Source organism: Nelusetta ayraudi, unplaced genomic scaffold (genome assembly GCF_046127955.1).
Source record: "Nelusetta ayraudi isolate G7.1 ecotype Tasmania unplaced genomic scaffold, CSIRO-AGI_Nayr_v1 ptg000114l, whole genome shotgun sequence".
Classification (NCBI taxonomy): Eukaryota; Metazoa; Chordata; class Actinopteri; order Tetraodontiformes; family Monacanthidae; genus Nelusetta; species Nelusetta ayraudi.
The window spans coordinates 255,001-270,386 of NW_027466164.1; the positions used below are offsets into that span (position 1 = coordinate 255,001).

A 15,386-nucleotide genomic window follows, 5' to 3' on the forward strand; every position below is an offset into this window, starting at 1 on the left:
TGAAAAACTGAAAAACGCGCCGCATTCTATGAAATTCGCCGTGACGCCAGCGCATGTGAAAAAACGGCTTCCCCACTTGAAAATTCCTGCGTTTTTTTTTTCCTTTTCATTTCCCGCCCCGCATTCTTGAGCACGGCGCCGATCTGGAGACGCCTCTGCTCAGCTGTTCTCCGTCCGGCAAAGTGTTTCTGAGCGATGACATTTCAAATTGTTTTCCCTCTCCCGACGAGGGAGAAAACTTGCAGCGTTTTTCGAGGGGGGGGGGAGGGGGCTCTCTGTTTTCTGTTTACTTTCCCATACGCCCCAATTAGGGCTCTTCCAAACAACCGCAGACAAACCGCCAAATAAACAAGGGCCCGATTAATAGCTAATCCAATAAGTCATAGAAGAAGAGATGACGGAGGGGGGGCGGGGGGCTTCAGGATAACAAGAGCTGGCGGAGGAGGATTGGGGTGTCAGGGTTTAGAACAACTTCAAAAAGGAAGTGTTTTTATTCCAGCAACTCCACACACGGGTAGTGCACGTGCACGCGCCACCCCACTCTCTCTCTCTCTCTCTCTCTCTCTCTCTCTCTCTCTCTCTCTCTCTCTGTGATGTGCGAGGTGGCGCGCGCCATTAGCATAACTTGTTTTAACTGCCCCCCTCCAAACCCCTTCAAAGGGCTCATGCCGGAGCGCACCATTCCCAGAGATAACTTCCTCTCGGAAAAAGAAAATATACAGGAAGCGGCGAACAGGGGGGCTGTAAAATGAACCGACGAGGGAGATGGGCGAGGAATACAGAGGTGAGCGGTGGGAATGTGAACCAGCGGGGCTGACGTGAGAGCGACAGCTGAGGTTAACCTCAGCTAAAAAGAAAAAAACCCCAACTCAGTGAGTCAGGAGGGATTCCTAAAGCCCTGTGACACTGACACAACCGCATTTGTGCCCTTGATTGAAATTTCCAAACTACTCTGGATGTCTGGATGGAGAAGTCAATGGTCCATTTTGTTCAAGTCCCCCTTTTCCAAAAGCAAGTTTAAGTTTCGGATACTTGTCTCGCTCATGGCAGTTTGAATGAGAAATGAGGTGGTTGGCACGGCTGCCTAACAGCAAGACGGTCGCGGGTTCGATTCCGGGCCTTGGGGCCTCTCTGTGTGGAGTTTGGGAAACTCTGAACCAGGGGGCGGGGGGGCGGGGGGGCAAACTTTTTGACTGGTGAAGCCACATTGGGTTGTAAAATGTGACAGAGGGGGACGGAGCAGCAGCAGATGGATGGAGTGTTTTGGTGAGCCACCTCATAGGAGGAAAGAACATACCGTGGTATATGTAGAAAAGTTACAACAAAATATGCTTCTGTCTTTGAAGGCCCACGGAGTTCAGCCCTTTATTGAAATGGCTCTGAAAACACTGGAAAAATGAATGAAATCCAGCTATTTTATGACTTACTATTAATATGATTTCTTCAAGTATCAGCAGGCGGCACATGGCCCCTGGGCCATAGTTTGCCCACGCCTGCTCTAAACTGACCATAGGTGCGTGTGTGAGTGCGAATCGTTGTCTTGCCTTGTTTCACGCAGATGTCTCAGAAACTTCAGGCTAGCGTTCAAGCTACACGCAAAGACACGCTGGTCCAACCATTATCCCGTGAAGCGGAAAAAGCTCCCGACTGGACTTTCACGTGACTCTCGGACCAGGCTGCCGAGCGGACCCCTTCCCCTCCCTCCCCCCACAGTGACAGCGTTACCAGCCCGCCGTGATAATCGGCCTCTTGTCACGGGGGGGGGGTTAATAGCGGCGGCTGAGGTCATCCTCGCTGAATTCATCCAGCTCTCCCCTCGCACTTCCTCCAGCACAAACTAGAGGAGGGACGGACGGACGGACGGACGGACGGACAGCGCCCATTTGTTTTGACACAGCTTGAGCTCGTTATGAGGCCCCCCAAGCCCCCTGTTCTCCCCCAACCCCCCCCCCAAAACGGGCCGCACGCACACACGCTTTTATAGGGCTAGCGTGTTACGTGGGTCTGCCGAGAGTTGTTGAGTAAGAGCAGGTTGATGTAATGTTGGGGGGGGGGGGGGGGGGGGGGTGATGAATGTTGCAGCCAGCCCCCTGGAGGAGAGAAAGTGTGAGGGTGTTGCCTCGAACTAGTAAAGAAGGAAAAAAAATCATTCCAACTTCCTCTCCAGATCCTCCACATGTGCTGCGAGTTAACAACGTGATGCGGCTGAGCGAGGAGGGGGGACGGGGTGGTGTAGGGTGGGGGAGTTTCCCCCAAGTGCAAGCATGATGTCAGAGTGGGAGTGTGAGGCAACATCCAACATCAGATGTGTTTTCAGGGGGGAACGACAACAACTGCAGACTGAAGAGAGGAGCACAGAAAAAAATGTTGGGGAGGTCGGAGGGGCTGTTAGCATACAAATTGTTACCGCAGTGAGGTTTCCAGACCAAATTCAAGACGAGACTGTCAGTCAGTCGGTGAGAACTGCATTTTCAGTGTAATGGCGATGTAATAGGCTGGAATTACCTCTGGGTGTCTTAAAAAAATAAAAATAAAAAAATTTGCAAAAATCTCAGAGCAAAAAGCTGTGGTGTAGGTGGTTGTCCACATCGAAGCAAACTCAGGCGATGTTGTGATGACTCCGCCCACATTTACATACATTAAATGGAAGGGTCACACTAATGATTGCCCTCCTCCCTTTAAAAATCAAATATGCAATATTTGGAGATTTTGAAACTGCAACATCATTTTAGACTGCAGCGTCTTTGACTGTCTCTCCCCCTCCCGAGCTTGCCAGTGAGCTACAGAGCACAGAAACCTGGATTGATCGTCCACCTTCCTCTTTGTTGGTTTATTTGAGGATGCCAGCAGTCACCCTAATTATGAAATGCGCTGTTATATACTGTATAGTATTATATGTATATCTATATATACATATATGTGTATGTATATATATATATATATATATATATATACAACTTGGACACAAACCTGGGCAAAGCCGGGCACAAACCACCCCCAAAGAAGGCAACACGCTTCTTTTCTTGCTAGCAGCCTGAGTGTCGGTCTTTTTATGTGCAGCACCAGTAATTGTGCAGTCGGGGGGGTTTGGGGGGGTTGGGGGTTAGGGAGGGGTGGACTACTGGAAGACACCCCGACTTCTATACCCAGCTCCTCCTCCAGGGAGATTATTAACCAGAAGATTCAGCACAGCCAACTCACATACGACGGTGAATTATTCAATTCTTTTGCTTGCTTCCTTTTTTTTAATGATTTTTTATAACTTATTTAAAAATCCTCAGTAAAGCGTGACCTTACACATGCACACATGGTTTAATATGGTCGAAAGGAAATAAGTGAGATGCCTGCCAGTAAAATGTCAAATGGGCTGGTTTTGGTTTCCACGCTGCATGAAATGAGGTGAATCTCTTTCTTCCGTTGGCATCGGATTTTAAAAACACTGACTTCAGATTTGCATTGAATGGAATGAAATTGAACGCAGATTCAGCATTTCACGCTGCACAAACTCATCGCAGGAGATTTGAGAACGACGATCAAACAGTGGAAACAGAAGCGAGGTGAAGCTGGAGGGGTGACGACCAGGGTGGTGGTGGGGGGGCATGCGTGACGTTTGAGACGTTACCGGAGCCGCGGTGGGGATCCAGGGGTGCGTTCCTCTGGGGTTGCTGAGGGTCTCCGCCCCCCCGCGCCCTCCCTCCTCCTCCTCCTCCCCCCGGGAAGCCCCGCCGGCCGCCGGCCCCTTGACGTAGCCGCAGTTCCTCTCCAGGACGGAGCGCAGCCCCTCCAGCAGGACGGCGCTGGCGCTGCATCCCATCTCCTCCTCCTCCTCCTCCTCCTCCTCCTCAGCTCCAGGTGGACCTTCAACCCTGCCGGCAGTTCTCTGACAGGTGGCGCCGACTTTTCCAGCCGCCTCAGTGGGTATTTTCTGCTTGGTGAGAGTGGAGTGGCGGAGGGCTGCCGATGAGAGACGAGCTCCGAGCTCCGAGCTCTCAGCTCTCAGCTCTCAGCTCTCAGCTCTCAGCTCTCAGCTCTCAGCTCCGAGCAGGGCGTCGACTCTCCTCCTTCCTCTGCCACCGCTGCTTCCCTCTCCTTCCCTCCTCCCCCTACCCCCCACACCCGCTCCTTCCCTCCCACAGCCGGAGGACGCCGCCGCCGCTCCGCTCTCAGTGCCTCGCGCTGGTTCGCTCCCTCTCCATCACTCACCAAAAGCTTAGTCATCTCCCTGAGTGTGCAGAGGCGGAGCTACGTGGTGGCAACTGCAGGTGGTGGTGGTGGTGGTGGGGGGAGGGGGGGGGTCCTCATCCTCCTGATTGTGGCTTGATACCAATCTAAATTTCCTTAACATGCAGCGTCCATATTTTTGAACACTGAATATTAGACGGGGTGATTTGAAAGACCATGAGTGACAATAATATAGGTATTATTGGGGGGCTTTTTGAAAAAATATGAGACCTCCTTAAATAACTGAATAAGTAATACGTAAAACACACAACACTATACTGGTTTTTTTTAAATACATATTTCTGACTTGATGATTGTTCTGTATTCTGTTCCTGAGGGAAACAAGACACTCAAATGAAGAAATTTGACTCTAATCCTGACCATAGGACAGTAGGAACAAGCTGATGAGTTTCATTATTATTATTATTATTATTATTATTATTATTATGAATATTCAACATTTGTGAAGATTCCCTGTTCTCCAATTCAGTCTTTTTCAACCACTGGCACATTGGTGTACAGGGAAGCATTTAGAAATGACAAGTGACTACAGTCACAATTAGAATAGTGACATCAAAACAGTCCACCTTTCAGGTATCTACTTACTGCCACCTCTCTGTGATGTCATCATGATCTCACCCTGTGCCCCCCCCGCCCTCCCCGGAGTCCCCGAGAAACGTTTCTACCTCCGCCACTGCCAGAGTGTGCACGCTTTACCAACATAGAGACACAGGTTTTCTTCTTCTTCTTCTTCTTCTTCTTCTTCTTCTTCTTCTTCTTCTTCTCCTTGTTTCTCCTCTACCTCCCTCACCTCCCCACTCTCTCCCTCCACCTACCACCCACCACCCACCGCCCCAACAGTGAGATTTCAGGCAGTGCAGTCATCTCACTGATGTCATACGCGCAACATGAAAGGGAATAATTCAACATCCCCCTTGCCCGACCCCCCTTTGGCCATTAGCGCCGTGGATCCATCCAGGAGGAGGCGCCACAACCAGGACCAGCCCTCCGTGAGCCATCGGGCCAATTAAGTCCGAGGGAGAGACGCGGCGGCCGCGCGAGTAAAAAAAAAAAAAAAAAAAAAGGTTTCTCCGCTCTCTGCGGCTGGCGTAAATATTTCATCAGCAGCGGTGGCGGCGGCTGACACACTCACCCACTTTTTAAGCGGATGATGCAGCAAAATCCAGCACGTCAGCTGTTCAGGGAGAGCGTCGGTGTCGCCAGTAAACGGTCAAAATAGCAACCGAGTGGAACAGATGTAATGTCTTGAGTGTGATTGAAAACACACTCAAAGCTGAATTTCGAATCAGGACATTCCTGAAACGCACAACTTTGTGGTTTCGAACAGTGTTTTTTGTGGCGTGTTTTTCATTTTTCCAATCTTTCCTCAAAGCATTTTTTTTTTTTTTTTTTTTACACGCTGGATGATTCAAAGTCGAACGTCTGTGCATTCGATTGAAGTGAAAAACACGCCACAAAAAAACTGTTCGAAACCACAAAGATGTGCGTTTCAGGAATGTCCTGATTGAAATTCAGCTTTGAGTGTGTTTCACTTCATTGACGCCGAGCAGCGCGGCCTGAGGCCACAAACCAGCAAACCCAAACGGGCCTAACAACTCCGCGGCTGAGTCACCGTCAACCGCAGGCTCGGAGCAAAGTGGCTGCGAGTGGAGTGGCGAGCTGTCGCCAGAGAGCATGACGGCAAACAGTGACAGACAAACGCGCTTTTCCCTAACTCAGCCAAAGAAGATCGATGGCTTCCCTCCGGGGTGTTGAAGCAGGCAGTGATTTATAGGGTGTAGTGCCGAAGATATGATCTGAGGCTCACACAGGACGAACCCTCTTCCTGGGGAAGGCTTCACTACGACTGCAGCGCAGTCACACGTATCAGCGCTGCCCCCGACAGGTGTCTACAGGTACTGCAACAACAGAGGCTCCGGTCTTTTCCAGTGGGAATCAAAGCAAACTACGGCCCGAAGGCCATAAGGCGGCCCATTAGGATTTTTATTCTGGCCCGCCAAACTTAAAGAAATTAGATTAATAATAAGTAAGTCGTAAAATAGTTGTATTTCATCCATTTGTTTCAGAGTCGTTTCAATAAAGAGCTTCAAGGACAAATATTTTGTTGTCACGCTTTTGTTCATTTTCAATTGACATTAAAGCAACATGTTTTCTACATATCCCATGATATATTTTTCCTCCTATGAGGTGGCTCACCAAAACACTCCATCCATCTGCTGCCCACTTGTTCTAGATATTTCGAAAGCTTAATTAAAAAAAAAAAAAAAAAAAAAAAGAGGCCTTCTCGCGTTCATTAAGCACTTTTATTGAAAAGCAGGACATTTTTTTCCTACTTTGAATCTCTTCATTTAGTGCAAAAGGACGAGCGGTTTAATGAAGGACCTAAATTGAGGCGAACAATAATGAATGTTGCTATTTTAATTGGGTTAGCCCAGATCATGTGAGTTGGGTATTGAGCGTCTCGTGAAAGGCCTGCAGGTACGTTGGCATCCAGACGCCAGATTTGATCCTCTCCACAGCTAACAAAGCAGAACAGGCACTTTACTCCTGTGTTTTACAGCGCGCTATCAATGCTACTTTTAGTTCACCAATTTTCGGCTCACTGTCAGCCAGCGGATGTTTCTGCACCGCCCTGGGTGGCTATTTTTACAAAGGCTTTCAGGCAACTGTGACGTGGAAATGTGCCAACTGGGTCAGGGACATTTTTTTATGGTCACTGCCTAAATCAGCGCAGATGAGGTCGGCCGGAGCCGCTGATTGCAGAGGCAGTCACTCCTCAGTCACGCCAGTATCAAGGACGCAGCCTCTATAAATCAATGACGTTGAGATTAAACGGCTAATTGCGACGGAGAAGCTAATTGGCCGCTGAAAATGGACTGCTGGGGATCAGCGAGTGTTGATGATGCCGCGTGATGATGTAACACCCATGGCACGATTACCTCGCGCTCAGATAATAGTGGTAGGCTCCTTAAATGCAGCAAGATTTTCAGATCTTGATCTTGACATTCTTCAAGGCGTACTGCAGTGGTGTCTTTCAGGATAAATTATGCAACAAAATACAGTAGTTGCGTTTCCATTACCCCTAGATTTACGCAAAACCTAAATATCGCAATAAAAAACTAGCAATCGAAACACCTAAACTTGGAAAAAGCTCTCAAATATCATGAAATAAATAACGGCTTATGCGCTTCACACCATTTAACGGAAACACCGGCAAATCGCAATTGTGCTTTGTCGAAAATTTTAGAAATATCGCTTTTATTTTGCGAAAAGCTGTCATGGAAACGCAGCTATTGGTTGAGAAATTATTCAACAGTTTATCAGTTTATTCACATTTCAAACTGCTTCTTATAGCACAAGCCAACATGGTAGCTTGGTTTCCAGTTTCAACAATGCCAAGTCCGAGCCAAAGTCAAAGCTAGTTAGCCGACATGTTTGGCAGGGAAATATCTCACACATAACTACCCCGAGACCACTTCCTGGAACGCAAACAAACATCATAACATGTTAACAAAAGGATGAAACTTAAGGAAAAATGTCAGATCCCTCAGGAATTAGAAGAATTCTATCCCTTAAGTGAAGGTTAGACGTGTTTTTGAAAGTGAGTTCAACATGAAGTTTGAAGTTGAATGAGTGCATATTGGGAAACTTTGTTTTTAAAATCGCTAATATCTGAATAACATAGCAAGCCATTAGAAAAAATTGCCGATGCTGTTCGTGCAAGCACAAGCAAAAATGAAAAACAGCCCCCAAAAATTGTTGGAATAAATATCCCTTTAAATTAAGATTTTCCCGCAATACTGCAAAAAGATTTGTTTGTGAAACGAAGCGACATCTACTCTCTCCACTCCACTCTGACCTTCCCGAGGATCACATAATAAATGCAGGAAGCAACCATGGAGATGTTGCAGAACAAGCTAAAATCCCTTTCAAACAAAACTGAGCTGCGCTCAAAGAAAAAACAGAATAAGAAAAGCAAGACACAGCAGTCGTCCAATAAAAACACCACGCCCCGCAAAAATGACAGCAGGCTTTTTCATTTTCGTGCGCCTGCGGGCTCGACGAACGGGAGCGGCTGTACGTGTCAGAAACTGGCAAAATCACAACAGCGTGTCACAGCGGAGGAATTTATTTTTATTTATTTATTTTTTTTTCCCTTGCATGCATCCATGTTGAAACTCGAAGAAGAAGGAGAAGAAGAAGGAGAAGGAGAAGGAGGAGGAGGCTCTCGTAGGCACTCGTCAATCGTCACACACACATGCCAGACTGGCCATTAACCCTGGAGTGGGTGGTGGGGGACGGGGGGTGCTTACATAAACCAACGAGGGTGGTAATGACAGCGCAGGCCAAAGGGGCAGCCTATATTAAGAAGAGGCGGAGGGGGCGGGGCTTTAAAAAAAAGAAGGAAAAAAACGCAATTATCCAGCAGTTGACCTGCTGCTGGCGGCGACACCGATATGGGTCAGCAGTGCAAATCTGCAGATAATCTCCGCCAGGTTTTTTTTTTTTTTCTATCCTTTTTTTAAATGCTCTAATCTAATCCAGGGGTGTCAAACGTACGGCCCAGGGGCCGGATCAGGCCCGCTCACTGGGTTTTTCTGGCCCGTGACACAAATTTGCAAAGCACAAAAAAAAGAGCTGCACTTTTTCAATTAAAGAAACTGCAGTTCTAAATGTGTCCACTGGAGGCCGCACTAGTGTTTCTGCTACGCAAACAAACTGTGAATTCCAGCGCTGGGCAAGTCGGTCCGAGTGCAGCTACGTTGACTTTCTACCTTCCCTTTTACGTCTCCTATTTTGCCGCCCTCGTTCCCCCCAAGATGTCTCGAACAAAACCAAAAAGTGCAAGAACACAACCAAAGTCAAACAAAAGAAAAAAAATCTCAAGTTGTTGTTATTGTTACGTGACTATCATTACACTGATTTTACCGGTCCGGCCCGGGAATAGATTTATATCTATGTCTCTATGTCAGGGGCAGGCAAACGTTTTGACTGCTGGGGCCGCATGGGGTTCTAAAATGTGACAGAGGGGGGTAGCGGAGCAGCAGCAGATGGATGGAGTGTTTTGGTGAGCCTCCTCATAGGAGGAAAAATATATATCAAGGAATACGTGGAAAATATGTTGGTTTAACGTCAATTGACAAAAAGCAAAGTTCTTTATTGAAATGACTCTGAAAACACTGACAAAATGGATGAGATGCAGCTATTTTATGACTCACTGACTGTTAATATCATTTATTCAAGTTTGGCTGGCCGTATTAGGAAGCTTAGCGGGACCCCGAGCCGCAGTTTGCCCATTCTAGCTCTATGTGGCCTGTGACTCAAATGAGTTTGACACCCCTGTTCTAAATCAGACCAAATCCTCCTGCAGGGCAGCGTTCATTCCAGGGTTCAAGGGGTTCCCCGAGCGGAGAGGGTCCACCGAATGAGCCGAGGGAACTCCTCGGTGGAGACAGCGAGCGCAAAGGAAGCGAGCGGCCCCCCAAAAAAAGGAGGCATAAAGAAATGCCTAGGCGAGCGTTTCCCACAGTTGGAAGTGATTATTAAAATGGCAGGGGCTGTCTTTACTGGCCTGGGCTCTGCCAGGCTGACAGCAGGGCCACGCCTGCTCTAACTATGATGTGTGTGTGCGTGTGTGTGTGTGTGTGTGTGTGTGTGTGTGTGTGTGTGTGTGTGTGTGTGTGTGTGCAAGAAAGCAACCCGGTTCCCGTATCCAGTTCCAGTCTCGACGAATCGAGCTGATTTACCACATATGCAGGTATTCATAATTGATGGCTCCCCTGGGTGCCTGGTGTGACACTGAGTTTCAAGGGGGGAGGGGCGTGGGTGGGGGGGATGTGGCGTGGTCGGCGGGAGCGCTGCTGCGTTTAAAAATAGCCCGGACACCTCCCATCATCTCATTCATAATTGAACGTGGCCCCGGAGATACGATCCGGCGTTCCATTATGAAGCTCCGGGCGGCATTGAAGTTGCTGCCGAGGACCCCCGGTGGTAGACAAGAGGGGGGCCACCGTGGAGGGGGGAGGAGGAGTGGCTCGGGGGACACCTAGCCCTCTGTTTGCAGCCAGTTTGCACAAAAGTTTTAGCTTGCCGCTTCGTTGCTTCTGCACATTTCAGAAAGCACATCCTTGGAAGCGTCACCTGGCCGGGAGAGAGGGGTGCGGTGGAGGGCTATATGTGCCCTTTGTGACATCACATAGGGATCTGTTACAGAATTGTGCCGCTGTGTGGATTGCCAAGACTAATTACGCCCCAAAACCATATGGCTCACCAGAAAACAGTGTTTTTAACCCTATGTTTCCAGCCAGCTTAAAAAGCCTACACCTAAAACTGGTCTTGCTGTGTTTGTAAGAGGTCAAACACAAGGCAGCAGAGGGCATAAGCGTCGACTTAAACCAGGTGCTGGTGCCTTTTGTGACATCATTATAGGATGATTTCCAGAAATTAGTTTTTTTACAAACCGGAGAAGTAAGCAACTTAAAGTAAAGCTCCATTTTTGTAACTTTTTCGGGGAGGACTTCCCAGAGATCTGGGATCTGAGATCTGGGATCTCTAAAACAATTTTTAAACGTGTCTATATGACCCTCCTCCCAGCCAAGCCACATGGGGGCTGTCACAGCGATTCTTCCATGTCCAGCAACTATATATATATGTTTGTGTTGGTCATGCCAGCATGCCGTGTGTGTCCGTGTCCGTGTCATGTCGGGGACGGGCGTGAGAAACAGCTGCAGTCGCTGCCGCGCAAAAAAAAAGCCAAAAATAGCGTAAGGAGAAGACACTGGTGTGTGCCACCAGACAGGAACGTAATGGGAAGCAGACAGCGGCCGCCACACGTGGAGCTACAAAGTAGATCCTGTCCCCTTACACAAGAGTTTGAACTTGCATCTGATGTTTTTTAGGCGTTAGCCCAGGGGCAGGCAGACTTTTTGACTGGTGGGGCCACAATAGGTTGTAAAATGTGACAGAGGCAGAGTCAGGGGGGTAGCGGAGCAGCAGCAGATGGATGTGGTGTTTTGGTGAGCCACCTCATAGGAGGAAAAATATATCACGGGATATGTAGAAAACATGTTGCTTTAATGTCGATTGAAAATAAACCAAAGCAAAAGTTACAACAAAAATCAGTGTCTATGAAGCCCCACGGTGTTTAGCTCTTTATTGAAATGACGGGCCGCGTATGTGCCCCCGGGCCGTAGTTTGCCCATATCTGAGCTATAGCTAAGGAGGCCTGACACACGGGCGCTTGCTGAGAGAAAAAAAAAACCTGGCGAAAGACAAACTGAAGCACGAGGGAGCGACGCAGGGCCATGAAAATATAGAACCTCATGCAAACACGGCCTCTCTTGGGAATGTTGCGGTGTTGACGATGTGATTCAGCCTTGTTTTCACGGGGAGGGAGGTGAGATATCAAGCCGCTCGCACTTTCTTTTCCAATTGCATTGTCACTGGTTGCATTGGAGGGTCCTCGTTGATCAGAGTTACGGCGGGGGAGACGCAGGGTCGAGTCAGGTCAAGGAGGCCACGCAGACGACGCATGATCTGCTTTCAAGCAGTAAAGATGTCGACAACACCATCTCCATTATGTATGACCACCGAGCGCGCAGCACAACAATGCTGCTAAAAACGTCTTCAACAATTTCTTCACTTGACGCCATTTACTCTCTGACCTATCCGGTTGCAGGGTGCACCTGCGGGGTTTCAGGTGGCCCGGCTGAAGGAGTGTGCGTGCACGTGTGCTAGTGTGTATGTGTGTGTGTGTGTGTGTGTGTGTGTGTATATGATAGACTAGAATAGAATAGATGTACTTGATTGATCCCCAGTTGGGAAGCTACGCTGTTTCAGCATGAAAAACAATAAAAAAAAAAATTAAAAAAATACAATGAATTACAAGAAACATTCAAGTCAATCTATATACAGTGTGTTGTGTGTGTGTGTGTTGTGTGTGTGTGTGTGTGTGTGTGTCCCTTCAGAGTTTGTGGTGTACGTTTCAGTTACTTGGCAACCCCGCTCCCTTTGAAGAAAGTTGCAAGAACCGACGACCTGCACTGACAGTAAAGGCAACAAGTCGAGAAATGTCACGGGCTGTTCGAGCTTTTACACGGCACGCAGCTGCTCCTCTAACGAACAGCCAGCCAGTCAGTCAGCCAGCCAGCCAGCATGCCTTGACTGGAAAACACACCTCGTAAAAAAATTAAAAAAAAAAAAAAAAAAAACACAAAAAAAAAACACCCGAGTTTGTCCTACCATCAGCACGGACGTCCTGACAGCCTCCGACACGCTCTGCCTCAGCTCCGCGGCGGTGCCCGGTTTGTTGAGGCCCCGGGCGAACTTCCTCGCTTCGGGCGCCGCTGAAGCCATCACACGGCGGGGGCAGCGACCATGAGACGGCCAGGTAGCCACTTATAATTAGTTCGTTAGTTGCAGGCTCCTCGGATAGGGTCCTGGCGTCCGACGATGCGTGGATGAAACGGTTCGCTCCAAGGAGGGTCCGTGAAGGCACCACCTCGACTCACCTCCGTGGCTCGTCCGCCGGGCTCGACATCGGCTCGGTCGCCGCCAGTTTTTAAGGGGGTTGAACGGCGACGCGGGACAAGTCAAGGTGAAAAATAATAAACACAAGTCAGTGCGAGTTCGACGGGTGTGCCATCCATCCATCCATCCGTCCGTCCGTCCATCCATCCACCCGGAGCCTGATTCGCTCTGTCCCGCCTGCGGAGGTCCCGTTACGTTCACTGGCACGCCCCCTTCATATCAATGCCCAGTGGGACGCCACTAATCGATTCTTCAGAATGTATCTCAGATCAATAAAAAGCAACAGTGGGTGGGGAAAAAAAAATACACGTTATACATGCCATTATACAGTGTAATAAACGGCTGCATAACACCCATCGTATGCATATGCGTTTTTTTTTAAATGATTATTTTTCCTTCCCATAAGCGAGCGCTTACCGTCGATTAAACCGTCTCTATTCCACAAGCAGCCGCGCTACTTTCCCATGGCTAAACCGAGGTTACGCAACAGCAACACGCCGCTCTCTGCTGCCATGCCGTGGGCGCAGGATAACACCGCCGGTGTCTCGGCCACGGGTCGAGCACCGGGGCTTGGAACTCCCAGGGAACAGCCCCTTGTCAACAAGAGAAAAAAAAAAACAAAAGTTGCGCCGCCGCACCGAGGCAGCAGAGAGCCGCGCAGTGGCTGAGCAAGCGCGGGCGCGTTTAAAGGCAGTTGGAAATCAAACCACCGAGGGCGGAGTTCTGACTGAGAGGTTCTCACGGACCAGTAAATTCCGACAGGTTTGCAGATGGTTTGAAAGGGGAAAGGGCAAAGCACCTGGCTGTGAATGTGACGTCACAAAGGTTGTTTTTTGTTTCGTTTTTTTTTGTTTGTTTTTTTTTCTTACCGTCACTATTAAATCGCATTGAATCGAATTTCCTTTATTGTCATACATGGTGCATGAAAAAAAAATTGCAGCAGCTTCGTCTATAAAGTGCAGACATTACATAACTATAACTACATTGTAGCGCACACTTTAAAAAAAAAAAAGCAGAAGTAAAAAGAAAGTAAAGGGTGGATGGCTTTTTTATAGTGAGGTTAGGCATGCATACTGCTGTCAGAAAGCATTGGCAAAGTACATTTAGAGAAATTTGTGAGCTGTGAGAAACAGCTGGCATTTTCCTACCGTTTGATTTGATTATTTGTTTTGTTTTGCAGCACTATTGAAATAGTTAATTTTGATAATAGCTATTTTTAGTCATCAAAAACAGCTAATTCCATCCATCCATTTTCAATAGGCTTCTTCCTGAGCTCACGGTCTTGGGGGTCTGCTGCAACCCAGCTGTCATAAAGTGAAGGCAGGGTGACACCCTGGACAAGTGGCCAGTTCATTGCAGGGCCACGTAGAGATAAACAACCATTCGCAGTCACACACACACACACCTACGGACAATTTAGAGTTCCTAATTCACTTCACATGCGTCCAAGAAACTGGAGGGAACCCACGCAGACACAGGGAGAACATGCAAACTCAACACAGAACGTAGCCCAGGCATGAGCAAACTACGGCCTGGGGGGGGCCGTATGCAGCCCGCTAACCTTTTTAATCCAGTCTGTCGAACTTTAAGAAATGACATTAATAGTCAGTCATAAAATAGCTGTATTTCATCCATTTTTCAGTGTGTGTCATTTCAGTAAAGAGCTTAATGTTAGGGTTCTCTGTTGGTCTTTGATCTGGGGAGTTCCCTGTTGTCCACTTTAGTCTTTTCGGTAGTGTTCTGTTCCCCACTTTAATCACAGAATTTTCCTCAGGCTACTTAAGGACTCAAAGACTTTGTCTCTTTGTCAGAACTTTGCCTCGCATGTACGGAGCGGCCACTTCCTTGTGACTCCTTGGTTCCAGTGTTTGAGCAGTTCTGTGTATTGACAGCCCCTTTTCTGTGTGTTTGCCAGTCCTTATTGTCCTTTATTTTTTTATTTATTTTTGACTTACGACCGTTGTGCGTGGAACTTCCCTTATCCATTCACTTCGGTCTCATTTTGCACCTCTCCTGGTCACTACTGTCGTTGTTTCCTTGCCCCTTTGTAAGTTAACTCTGTTAATTACCTTTTGAGCCTCCTGTGTTCGCTTCTGGGTCGCAACTCGGGTCCGGCCGTAACTAACGTACTAACGTACGTAACTAACGTAACTCTGTCTTCAGCGACGCTAACATGGAGGATGATGAAAGGGAGGAAAGTGCAACCACGGCAAAGAAAAGGAGATGCAGTTACAACAAGGGCTGGGAAACTATTTACCCGTGGGTGAAGTCAGTGCAAGGCCAATCAGTAAGCCACTGTTTGTCAGAGCCGTTTCTCCGTTGCACACGGAGGTGAATACGACACAGACAATGCGAGACTCACAAAGAGCGTGCTGCTTAAAAGGAGGTTTCACGTTCTATGGACACCTTCCCACATTTGGGGTGGCACACCAAAACTAAAAGCCATAATTTCAGGATATCATGATACTGTTGTAGTAAACTGGCCAGTAGAAAACTATCAGAAAGATACTTTGGTTTATATTTAATGTTACCAATGATCTAATGTGCACAGAGTAATAACAGTGCAGTTAACATTATTATTATTATAAAATATTATTTGGGACTGAGCTTAGGCG

The 15,386-nt window shown here is 48.0% G+C and overlaps 1 protein-coding gene across 2 annotated transcripts in view; it reads right to left on the reverse strand.

Annotated features, from left to right (window-relative positions):
• The window catches only part of dock9b (dedicator of cytokinesis 9b), a 61,698-nt gene extending 48,570 nt beyond the window's left edge, over positions 1-13,128 (reverse strand). For both annotated transcript variants that reach the window (XM_076049313.1, XM_076049311.1), the window contains exon 1: positions 12,484-13,128. In XM_076049313.1, coding sequence (XP_075905428.1) covers positions 12,484-12,597 — 114 coding nt within the window. In that variant the 5' untranslated portion in view covers positions 12,598-13,128. The remainder of the gene's footprint in view (positions 1-12,483) is intronic.
• Between the last annotated feature and the right edge of the window lie 2,258 nt (positions 13,129-15,386).